The 12646-nt window shown below is 43.7% G+C and overlaps 1 protein-coding gene across 1 annotated transcript in view; it reads left to right on the top strand.

Moving 5' to 3' along the window:
- The window catches only part of EMB (embigin), a 125569-nt gene that overhangs the window by 59951 nt on the left and 52972 nt on the right, over positions 1–12646 (top strand). Inside the window, exons 4-5 of the mRNA XM_030192220.1 lie at positions 8930–9119; positions 9794–9882. Of these exons, the coding sequence (XP_030048080.1) occupies positions 8930–9119; positions 9794–9882 (279 nt within the window). The remainder of the gene's footprint in view (positions 1–8929; positions 9120–9793; positions 9883–12646) is intronic.

The raw sequence follows: 12646 nt of genomic DNA, 5'->3' as shown, positions 1-12646 counted from the left end.
TGAAACTGGAGCACTCTCTCTTCAAGAGATATGCAGTGCAGCAACATGGGCTTCTAAGCTCTCCTTTGCCCGACATTACAGACTGGATGTGGCTGCCAGGAGGGATGCGCGTTTTGGTGCACAAGTGCTAGCGCGTGGTGTGGCTTGTTCCCACCCTATCTAGGGATTGCTTTGTTACATCCCATAAGTACATAAGTACATAAGTAATGCCATACTGGGAAAAGACCAAGGGTCCATCGAGCCCAGCATCCTGTCCACGACAGCGGCCAATCCAGGCCAAGGGCACCTGGCAAGCTTCCCAAACGTACAAACATTCTATACATGTTATTCCTGGAATTTTGGATTTTTCCAAGTCCGTTTAGTAGCGGTTTATGGACTTGTCCTTTAGGAAACTGTCCAACCCCTTTTTTAACTCTGCTAAGCTAACCGCCTTCACCACTTTCTCCGGCAACGAATTCCAGAGTTTAATTACACGTTGGGTGAAGAAAAATTTTCTCCGATTTGTTTTAAATTTACTACACTGTAGTTTCATCGCATGCCCCCTAGTCCTAGTATTTTTGGAAAGCGTGAACAGAAGCTTCACATCCACCTGTTCCACTCCACTTGGTAATTTTCTTTCCTTTAGTCATTGCAGATGAAGCCATGAGCCCTCCCTGTATGATTGTCTGTATGCTGTGAATCTGTTTTTCAGGTTCTGTTCTAATTTCCTGAAGTTCCTTCCTTGGGAGAAAGTTGGAAAACAATCTTCAGGATTCATGTTCAGTTTAAATTTAGGAGGATGTGTTCATTCCCTCCAGCATGTTTTTTTTGGAGGATGTGTTGATTCTCTCCAGGAGGCGCGTGTGTTCCCCTCCAGTTCTATAAATAGGAGGATGAGTTCATTCCCTCCAGCGTGTTGGGAGGATGTGTGATTCCCTCCAGGAGGCGCATGTGTTCCCCTCCACTTATACAATAAGGAGGATGAGTTTATTCCCTCCAGGAGGATGTGCATTCCCTCCTTTATGAGTTCATGCCCTTGTGATGGGCCATCGTTCGCTGTGAGGAAAGCTCTTGTGATTCCCATTGCGGTTTGCCATACTGCTTTGGAAGCTTCAAATACTGAAGAGGCAGTGGAGCTAGCTGGCCAAGAGGGCACTGTGAACGTTTGAGTGCTCTCTATCTCCCCTGCTGGTTGATGGACATAACCCATACGTAATGGCTTCATCTGCTATGACTAAAGGAAAGAAAATTACCAAGGTAAGAACCTAATTTTCCCATACTTTGTTCCATCTTCTTGCCATATAGGAATCCTCTGTGTTTATCCCATGCATTTTTTGAACTCTGTAACCTTTTTCGTCTCTACCATCTTCCATAGAGGAGCATTCCAAGCATCTACCACCCTCTCTGAAAAAGGATTTCCTGATGTTGCTTTTTAAATCTTCTTTTTCAACTTATTTTCACAATCTTTTCTTAATTTACTTCTCTTTTCTTGTAGCCTGCCATCTTCCTCACAACCCCTTTTGTCTTGCTTGCCTCTTCTGGACCTCTCTATTTCCATCTTACCCCCTTTCAGCTTTCTTTATCCTCCTTTCACCCCCACTTTGAGCCCTTTCTTAATTCCTCATGTTCTGTACCATCTTGTTCTCATTTGTCCTTTGTCTTGCGCTTTTGCTGTCAGTTTCTTCACCACTGCAGTCTACTTCTTATCAGCTTCTTTCTGCCATTTCACACAACCTTCTACAAGGTGGTACCAGATGGGAGCTATTTTCTGTCTGGGCCTGAGCTTGTTCAACCTTAAACAGGCCAAGTTGCCAAGAGGAAATCTGCATTGTCATAGAAACCTGCCACCTAAGGATTTAGCAGCTCTGGTGTAATAAGATATGGATTAAAGTTCAAGCGACTTTTTAAAAAAGATTATGCATGTATCTACATGTCTTTTCGAGTTTGCCACATAGCTTTAGGTTTGTTTGGTTTTTTTTTCATGTAAATTAATCTGATGCTGTGTAAAAATCTAAAAGTATTTCAGTACTGTGATTTTCATTTAATCCTTAAGTGAAAGATTCTTTAAAATACTATTAAGTTATCTGTCGTTATCTAAAACTCAAAGCCCATTCTCTGTTCTCATTCTGTGTGACCTTTACAATCTCGCCTCTTTTGTCCTCTGTTACTCTGTCTTGGCGTGCTAATACAAAAAGCTGCACAGCTTCTACTGCAAGATTAGCAATCATAAAATACTGCGGCATGCTGTAAACCAGGGTTGTCCAAATTCGGTCCTCGAGGGCCGCAATCCAGTCAGGTTTTTAGGATTTCCTCCATGAGTATGCATGAGATCTGTTTGCATGCACTGCCTTCATTGAATGCAAATAGATCTCATGCATATTCATTGGGGAAATACTGAAAACTCAACCTGGTGAGGGCTGAGATTGGACATCCCTGCTTTATGCATTGAGCATGGAAATTACTGCCATATTAAAATCACAGTGGTAATCTGCATGCTCATTGCAAAATGCCCCGGTTCCTGTCACTTCATGAGCAGTCATTGCCTCTTGCACAAGGCTGGTGCTATTTGTCTTGTGCCCCTCTGCAGCTTATCAGTTGATGCCCTCATCCGTCCAGCATCTTGACTCGAACCCCACTGGTCCGGGGCAAAACAGGAATACCAGCCATGGTTAAGGTGACAGTGGGTGTCTCGGAATCCCAGCAACATTGGTCACAGGCGTCACTCCAGGTAGTAATATCACCTGTCGCCCAGTCTATGGTCAGATTGTGTTTCTGAAGCCATGGCAACACCAGGATGATGGGTTTCATGGAAGTTTGGAGGGCGTACACACTGATGACCTCCTTGTGGTCACCAGTGCTCAAGTGTAAGGGGGTTGTCTAGATTCTAAGATGTCCTTGAATATTTCCGTATATGGAAGAGACCCGAATAGTCCAGGGTAGGAGTCTTGAAGCATCGAATGAGAGCATCATCTATGAAGTTCCCACCTGTGCTAGAGTCCAGGAAAGCCTTGATACTTTTCTTCCCTTAGTCCAAGTCGAGCACTGCTGGAACTAGGATACTAGGAATCCTGGGAGGAGGGGCCAGAACTTGGTTTAAGGTTTCGGGTTTGTTAGGGCATTTAAGTGCTTTTCTATCAATGATTGAAGTTCTTATTTGTTTGTATGTATGAGTTGTATTTTTTTAAAATGTAAACCGTTCTGTTTTGCAGGAGCAATAAGAAACGGTATATAAAATGACTAAATGATAAATGATGAAGTGCATAATGTCCCTATTCACCATAACAGAGACATAAATTCAGTGTCTTGAGACTCTGCTTCTCCTGAACAGAGAGGGGGTGCAGTCCACCTGCATAGTCTCTTCCAGTCCCCTTTGACTGGAAGTACTTGGGAGGGTACTGGTAGCTAGGCACCTTCAATTTGTCTTCTCTGAGGAGTGCCGTTCTCGGGTTCGCTGCTGGAACCGGATATCTATCATATTACAGAGACTGATGAGGTGAGCTTGTAGCCTAGATTTGAAGAACGCCAGAGATGAAGCTTGACGTCTATTCCAGAAGTATGGTGCAGCAAGATAAAAGGAACGGAGTCTTGAATTGGCAGTGGAGGAGAAGGGTACAGAGAAGAGAGATTTACCCAATGAATGGAGTTCCCGGGGAGGAGTGTAGGGAGTGATAAGAGTGGCGAGGTACTGAGGAGCTGCAGAGTGCATGCAGATGTAAGTCAATAAGAGGAGTTTGTATGCGGAAATGGATAGGGAGCCATTGAAGTGACTTGAGAACAGGGCTAATATGACCACATCTTGAATATTGTGTGCAATTGTGGTCACCGCATCTCAAAAAAGATATAGTGGAATTAGAAAAGGTACAGAGAATGGCGACGAAAATGATAAAGGGATGGGACTATGAGGAAACTATGCGGAAAGGCTAAAGCGGCTAAAGTCTTATGCTCAGCCCAGGCTCTTTAGCTTGGAGAAAAGATGGCTGTGGGGAGATATGATAGAGGTCAATAAAATAATGAGTGGAGTGGAATGAGTAGACGTGAATCGCTTGTTTACTCTTTCCAAAATTACTAGGACTAGGGGGTGTGCAATGAAGCTACAAAGTAGTAAATTTAAAATGAATTGAAGAAAAAATATTTCTTCACTCAACGTGTAATTAAACTCTGGAATTCGTTGCCAGAGAATGTAGTAAAAGCAGTTAGCTTAGCGGGGTTTAAAAAAAGGTTTAGATGTCTTCCTAAAGGAAAAGTCCATAGACCGTTATTAAAATGGACTTGGGGAAAATCCACTGCTTATTTCTAGGATAAGCAGTATAAAATGTATTCTACTTTTTTGGAATCTTCCCACGTACTTGTGACCTGGATTGGCCACTGTTGGAAACAGGATGCTAGGCTTGATGGACCTTCAGTCTGTCCCAGTACAGCAATACTTATGTACTTATATAGCGACACTGGCGGAATATAAGTTGTGGATAAGGGTTTTGGTAGTGTGCTCAGAAAGGAATGGTGAATTTTGGTGATATTATAGAGAAAGATGACCCCAAGGTTATGAGCTGATGAGACAGGGAGGATGAGTGTTATCCACAGAAACAGAGAATGGGGGAAGAGGAGAGGTGGGTTTAAGGGGAAAGATACCAAGCTTAGTCTTGGTCATGTTTAGTTTCATATGGCAGTGAGACAGGCAGGCTGATACTTGGGTCTGGATTCCTGCTAAAGTTTCTGGTGTGGAGAGGTAGATTTTGGAGTCATCAGCATAAAGGTGATACCGAAAACCATGGGATGAGATCAGATCATCAAGGGAAGAAGTATAGATGGAAAAAAGAAGAGGTTCCAAAATAGAGCCCTGAGGTGCACCAACTGATAGTGGGATAGAAGTGGAGGAGGATCCACCAGAGCATACACTAAAAGTGCGATGGGAGAGAGAAGAAGAAAATCAGGAAAGAACAGAGCCCTGAAATCCAAGTGAGGACAACGTATCAACAAGGAGTAGGCAGTGATCAATAGTGTCAAAAGCAGCAGATCGAGAAGGATGAGGATAGAATAGACACTTTTGGATCTGTTCAGGGTCAGGTCATTGGAGAGTTTAGCAAGGGCTGTTTCAGTTGAATGAAGAAGGAAAAAGCCAACATCAGACCATTTCTGTCACCCCTACCATCTGTCAATATCAGCCCTCTTCTACTGTCCCCAGCTTCTCTTACCTGCCCTTCCCTTTTCAAGCCCAGTTCCAGCACCAGCCTCCTTTCTTCCACCTGCTCCCCTTTTCAGCCAGCTGTTTCAGCCCCAGCCCCATTTCTTCCATTTGCCCCCCCCCCCTTTTTTCTCTTGTATTGTGTATGATTTAGTGGAATTAGAAAAGTTTCAAAGAAGGGTGAAAAAATTGATTAAGGGGATGTAACTCCTTTCATATGAGGAAAGGCTTAAGATGTTAGGGCTCTTCATCTTGAAAAAGAGATGCCTAGGGGATATGATAGAAGTCTACAAAATACTAAGTGAGGTAGAACTCTTTCAAAAAGTACAAAGACTAGGGGACACTCCATGAGTTACATGGTAATACTTTTAAAACAAATAGAAAAATATTATTTTACTAAACAAATAATTAAGCTCTGGAACTCGTTCCCAGAGGATGTGGTAATAACAGTTAGTGCATCTGGTTTTAAAAAGACCGGAGGAAAAGACTATAATCTGCTATTAATGTAGACATGGTAAAAGTCACTACTTATCTCTGGGATTGATAACATGGAATCTTGCTACTCTTTGGGATTCTGCCATGCACTTGTGACTTGGATTGGCCACTGCTGAAAGCAGGATTCTGGGCTAGATGAGCCATCAGTCTTACCTAGTATGGCTAGTCTTATGCTCAGCCCAGGCCCTAGCCCCCTTTCTCTCATCTGCTCCCCTTATCAGCCAGCAGTTCCAGCCTTGGCCCCAGCCCCCTTTCTCCCACCTGCCCCCCTTGTCAGCTAGCAGTTTCGACCCCAGCCTTGGATAGCCATCTTTCTTCTACCTGCCCCTTCCTTTTTAACTAGCAGTTCCAGCTCCAGCTTCTTTTCCCCACCTTCCCCCCTTTTCAGCCAGCAGTTCCAACCCTAGCCCCGTCTCCCACCTGCCCCCCTTTCAGCCTACAGCTCCAGTCTCAGTCCTAGCCCCCTACCTGTCCTGGATTTAAAAATTGTTTACCCTGAGTCACCAGCAATGTCAGCCATGTAAGCAGACTGCTTTGAGCCTTCCTTCAGCCCCACCCTGCCCTTGCGGAAACAATCAGGAAGTTGTATCAGAGGAGATGGGCACGGCTGAGGCAAGGCCCGAAGCAAGCTACATGCATGGTTGGTACTGCTGGCGACTCAGGGTAAGTTTTTAGAGGACTGGCTGGAGGAGGAGGGGGAGAAGGGAAGGGAGAAAGATGCTGGATTGTGCGGGGGGGGGGGGGGAGATGGGTTTTTGGAAGAAGAGGGTGACAGGCAGTGTTGGAGTGCATGGGATTGGTGGGGTGGAGAGGTGTGGATCCGCAGGAGCTGAGAAAGAGAGAGAGCAGCCCAACAGCTGGCACAACAGGTAGAGTGACTTGTGTTAGCTTTTGGTGCCCCCCCAGAGGTCGGCAACTCCCTGCCATGCTTATCGTGCTTACTGGGTTGCACTGGCCTTGCTCATGCCCCTACTTTCTTCATCACACCCACCTCGACATCTCCCCCCAAACTCAAAATCCCTAGTAGTCTAGTGGCCTCCTCCCTCTCCTGACTCAACCCCCTGTTCCTGAAAATAAAAATCCTTGGTAGTCTAGTGGCCCCTATTTTGACCCCCCCCCCCCCCCCCACCATCCCAACCCAACCCCACTTCCCTCAACATCAAGAAAGAATTCCCTGGAATATAGTGGCACCTGCATCCCTGATACAATCTCCTCTTCCCTCAACTTAAAAAATTCAAATTCCTGGTGTCTAGGTTACCCTCCTACCCCACCTCTGCACCCCCCTCTAGGCTTTCTCAGTCTTCCCCTGGCCATACCTTAACATAGGCAGAGGCACTCACTCCTGTCTCTAGCACTGTCATCTTGAAAAATGCCAGCACCTGACTCTGCATGGTGCATCTTGGGATGTACTGAGCGGGGTCGGTTTGCCATATAAGAGAATTTTTCCCTTATTTGGTAATCTCTACCCAGACTACCCCCAACTCCAGTGGTAGTGGTACTACCACGAGGGGTCAGCTTTCCATATAAGGGCAAACCATTAGGCCAGTGGTTCCCAAATTTCTTGGTTCAAGGCGCCCTTAGTGTGTCAGTAATTTTTCATGGCGCCCCCTAAATCAAAAGAAATACCTAACAGTTTGGATTATTATGTAGTTATGTCCAAAGAATCAATTAAATTGAAAGAAAAATTATATTTTATTCTTAAATAACCACAATGCAAGTAATAAGTCCAAATGCAACCTCCCCCCCTTTCTCCTTTTTGCCCAATCAGCATGTCCAGCCTGAGGTGTGGAGGGTGGCTCCTGCCATCTTTCTTCCCTGGACCCTATTACACCATCTCAATGGCATGCTCTAATTATTTCAAACTGTGTTCACACTGGATGGGGAAAAAAGATTCAAAGATACTGACTGCACATTTTAGAAAAATGAATTTAATACAAAAAGCTATTCTGGGAAAAAATGTTTTAATGGGGGGTGCGCCTTTAATCCCCTGTGTATAGAAAGAGCTGCCTTGAGCTCACCCTTTTGTCTGCTCTCTGATAGCTGCTGACATGGCCCAGTACCATTAGCTCCTAGTGCCTCTGCTGTGCTCCCTTGGTCTGTCTCCTGTTCCTGCATGCTGGGACCCGGGTTAATGTGTTAACTCTGCTCTGCCGCCGACCACGGGTCAGGTCCTTCTTCCTGCCGCATCCCCTTTTGCTTATGTAGAAACAGGAAGTACTTCACAGAGGAGGTGGGACGAGGCAGGAAGAAGGACCCAACCCATGACTGGTGGCAGAGCAGAGTTAACGCGTTAACACGCGATAAGCCTGGCCACGGCACATAGGAGGAGGAGACCAGTTAGCCTTCTGTCTATGTGCCTGCCTGGAGGTGTGCACATTCAGGTGTGTGTGCGCTTATTCCTCATCTCTGTCTGCGGCACTCCTGTGAGTCTGATGGTGCACCACGGTGCACAATTTGGGAAATGCTGTTTTTGACTACTGTTCCACTCCACTTCTAATGCATGCTCCGGAATTGTTGCTGGGGTGAAAACAAAGATTTGCATATAATTTGGTGGGGATAAAGTGCCTGCAGAAAAAGGAAGTGCAAATCTGCACAGGTACTTTATCTGTAGGATATTTGTACTCTGGGCAGTGGTGGCCCTACCATTAGGCCAACTGAGGCGAGGGCCTCAGGCTGCATTCTCCATGGAGTGGCATCTCCCCCCTTCCCCCCTCAGCCCTCTTCTTTTTTTTCTTTTCTAAAAGGCGGCAGTGACAGCGATTTCCATAGACTGCCCTGCCGCTGGCACTGGCCTCTTCTTACTGTGGTCCACCCCCTCAGAGGCGGGACGCAGTAGAGCGAAGAGGCCAGAGCCGGAAGCAGGGCAGCCTATGGGAATCACTGCTGCTGCCACTTCCACCTTTTGGAAAAGAAATAAAGAAGGTAAATACAGGGAAGAGGGTTGAGGAGGGAAGGGGGAGATGATAGACCATGGCCGGGTGGGGATGCCTCAAGTGGCAGATTGCCTTGGGCCGTCCCTGACACTAGGCAAAATGTGCCCACAGACTTTGCAGCAAAGTGGGCATTTTGAAAATAGCCCTCTAAAATCTTAGCTTTATATTATGACTGTTCTAGATATAAAGAATGAAACTGACTTATACAACTGTAAACTGTTTACATTACAATTTAGTTCACAAGATGCTTCAAATTTACCACATTTCAGTAATGAAGCAATAAATTGAGTTGCTGTGTTAGTTACTGTATTTTGTAACATTCACTTTTTTTTCCAAAAAGGGGTTTCTGCCGCATCAGAGAAAACTGTTATAATAGACAACCCCACTAATATGGAACTCTCATGCACACTGTCCATTGATTTGGGGAGCATATCAGCAGTGGAAGTATATTGGAAGCATAATGACAAAGAAATTGATGGCACCAGATCTACTATTAATAAAACAGGACATCCTTGGCATACTCTTTATAAGTGAGTGACTCACTTTGCTAGTGTGTAGACTTGTAAGAACCTCAGTCATATGTATTTTTACTAGAGAATGTAAAAACATGAGGGAACAAATTAGGAGGTAATGCATCAAATATAGTACAGTCCTCATATTTATGTGACTTCCATAGGAAGAGTAATTTTATAAGTGATTTCTGCATTTAAAACAGTACTTTATCCATGGAAATGTCTTTTGATAAGACTGCACTCCCTAAATATGGATCAAAGTGTGCACATAAGCTCTTCATATATACCCTTTTACCTTCATTCATTCATTCATTCATTCATTCATTCATTCATTCATTCATTCATTCATTCATTCATTCATTCATTCATTCAGGAGAGGTGTTCTAGGATAGTGCTCCTCTCCTGGTTTTCAGGATGCCCTCAATGAATATGTTTGAGATAAAGTTGTATATTTTGGAATCCCATCACTGGCAAAAATTCTCTCGTGCATATTCATTGTGATAATCCTGAAAACTTGATTGGATAGCCATGCCTCTAGGAGAGGACTGAGAAGCACTGTTCTATGGGGTGGGGCATGGTAGTTTTCATTTACATACATACTTTTTGATTTAAAAAAAATATTTTATCTTGACTTCTCAATGGTTCATTTAGAGTGGGGAAAATAGCAGTACCTGTTTTTTTTTTTACTATAGATTTCCGATCGATGACAGCAGCCATATGGGAAATTATAGCTGCATTTTTAAAGCTGATACAGAAGTGAATGCAACATTCCATTTAAAAGGTAATGAAGCCACAATTAGTACTTCTTAAGTATGGACTTGATCGTGACAGTGATATTGTAACACAGAATTAAATTGTAAAAGAAAGGCACCATGCAGGACAACAATAGGCATAGTAACATAGTATTTGACAGCAGATGAAGACCCGCATAAAGACCCATCTAGTTTGCCTTACCTGCCACTTCGTTCAGATTGCACTCCATCATGATCAAATACTGGCATCACAAATAGGACAGTCATACAGTCATGGAAGTGTAGTTTTATAAGTTTGATCAGCATAGTCACATTCATTGTCAATACTTAAACTCTATAAAGTGTGCCAAACTTTAGGACGCCAAAATGCTGGGCACTAGTCATGAACTCTATAACAGATTCTGTGATAAAATACTATCATAAGTTGGCATTTACATGCTAATATTTGGTGCACCCAGTTATGCCATAAATAGCAGGCATAAATGTGCACACCTACATGTTGCACTTTGGCACGTAAATGACACTATTTTATAACTTGTATGTGTAATTGTGGGAGACGCCTGTGCCCTGCCTCTGTGAACATCCCCTTAACAACTCATTTCCCCATCTAGCTCACAATCCAAAACAAAAAAAACAACAAAAGGAAATTTACTTCTAGCCAAAACTGCTCCAGCTGTGCTGGATCAAAAATATATAATTAGAATCGGGAACCTTAATTAAGCATTTGCAGAGGAAAAGAAACTAGCCCTCACTGCAAGAGTACAAGACAAGTAGCAACAAAAAGCTCTTCTATGTAGCTGTGTAACATGAGCTACATCTGGAAAATGTGTATCTTAATTCCATAAAACAGGAAAGCTTTTTTCTTGAAGTAAGCTTTCATCACAGAAACATCCTTTTCACATGTAAAAGACACCAGGAGGGTGGCTCGCTCAGATATACCATCCTAAGTTGTTTCAAGAAATTTAGTTAAATCAAAAGATTCTTTATTGGACATTACATCAAAGCTACCCTCCTGCTGATTCACCTGTGTTACATTTTTAGGAAAATGTTTAGGAAATTAAAATCTCATCAGGCTCAAGTTAATGACAAAACCTCTGTAAGATATCTGGGAATGCAAAGTAATAAGGTGTAATATGATTTAATATAATTTTCTATTTTTGTTTTCTTGGAATGCATAATTTATGTGTATCCTATTTAAAGATTATGGCGTTCTTTTTCTAATATTTTATTTCACTTTAGTCTACACTGCCGAAATCTGCAGAGGCTTGGCAATATATCAACTTTTAATAAATTGTAATTGTTAATTGTAATTGTTACTTGAGTCTCTTGCGTTGACAAACGAGTCTCTAATTTCTGGATCCTCATTTCAGTTTCCTCAACATAGGACACCATACTTTGTGAAAAATCACATGATTGAGTCACTGGCGTTTTAAAGAGCTCTTCCAAACCACAAACAATTTTCCAAATATCTAATAATGTCACATCATCTTCAGCGGGCACACACTGGGTTCAGGAGCATAAAATTCCGTCCAAACAACAGGCTTCAGTGAAGTAGACATCAAATTAGTAGATGGTATTGCTGGAAGAATGGGGATAGAAGATTCTCCTTTCAGTGGAAACAATCCACCATCTTCTAAGGACTTAATTCCACTGGCCTGAAGGAGGAAATATGTGGGGGTGGGTTGGGCCTGTTCCCTGAACAAAGGGATACTCCAGAGATAGAACTCAATGACAAGGCTGCTTAAGAATTCTTAGTTGCTAATTTCAGATGGTTTATCTATCGGTCCTGTAACCTTCTTAGGGCCACTAGGGCCCTTCTCCTCATAATATCAAAAAAGTACCTCCAGGTAGCAATAACATTCAAGGAAGATAATCCCCAGGCTCCAGGCTTCTCATCGGCTTAGAAGGGGCTTAAAAGGGGCATGCCTGCTCGCTGCAAGAGTAGGGTGTGGCTTGTACTCTGTAGCCGACCACTTTAGATGATGTCATGGGGCCTACTGGTGTGTCCAAACAGCGATGACAGTGGCAGAATCTTCTGGAGCAAACTCCCCAGACACAAGTACTTTGCTCTCTCCTGTCTCCCACCTGAAGGTAGGAGCAGGTTTGACTTGTACTCAGGCTTCAGTTATAGGACTGTCCAAACAGCGACGACAGTGGCAGAATCTTCTGGAGCTAGTTCCTCACACACAGGTACCTCGCTCTCTCCTGTCTCCCACCCGCAGGCAGGAGTGGGTGCATCTTGTACTCTGCAGTCGTCCCCTTTGAATGATGTCACGGGGCTGACTGGCACGTCCAAACAGTGATAACAGTGGTAGAATCTTCTGAGCAAGCTCCTCACATACAGGTACCTCATTTTCTCCTGTTTCCCTTATAAACCCCCTGCTTTTGTGACACTGGGAAGGCACTGAGACTGACAGAGCTGACCCCAGAGGCATCTGTCAGGTTGTCCCTCAAACCCAGCTATACTCCTGAGGGGGAATTACCCATAGGATCAGGAGCCCTGTGTATTTTGTAATCATTCTGATAATACATTCCTGAGCTTGAGGCTGGCCTGACCATAAATGCAGAAGAACATGAACCCTTGTAGGCACACAGATACGTCAGTCACAACAAGGGCGATGAAAAAAAGAGGGGGCAGCAGACGATGTACAAACTTGCACCTTTATTAAACATCCAGGACTTGACATGAGTCGTGTTTTGGCCCACAGGGACCTTCCTCAGGAGTCTCTAAAAACATATATTCATATCAGAAATTAAAATTGAATAAAACAATATTACTTTGACACAGTATAA

This window comes from Microcaecilia unicolor, chromosome 2 (assembly GCF_901765095.1).
Source record: "Microcaecilia unicolor chromosome 2, aMicUni1.1, whole genome shotgun sequence".
Lineage (NCBI taxonomy): Eukaryota > Metazoa > Chordata > Amphibia > Gymnophiona > Siphonopidae > Microcaecilia > Microcaecilia unicolor.
The sequence above is the reverse complement of the archived record's forward strand: the minus strand, read 5'-3'. Positions and strand labels throughout refer to the sequence as shown.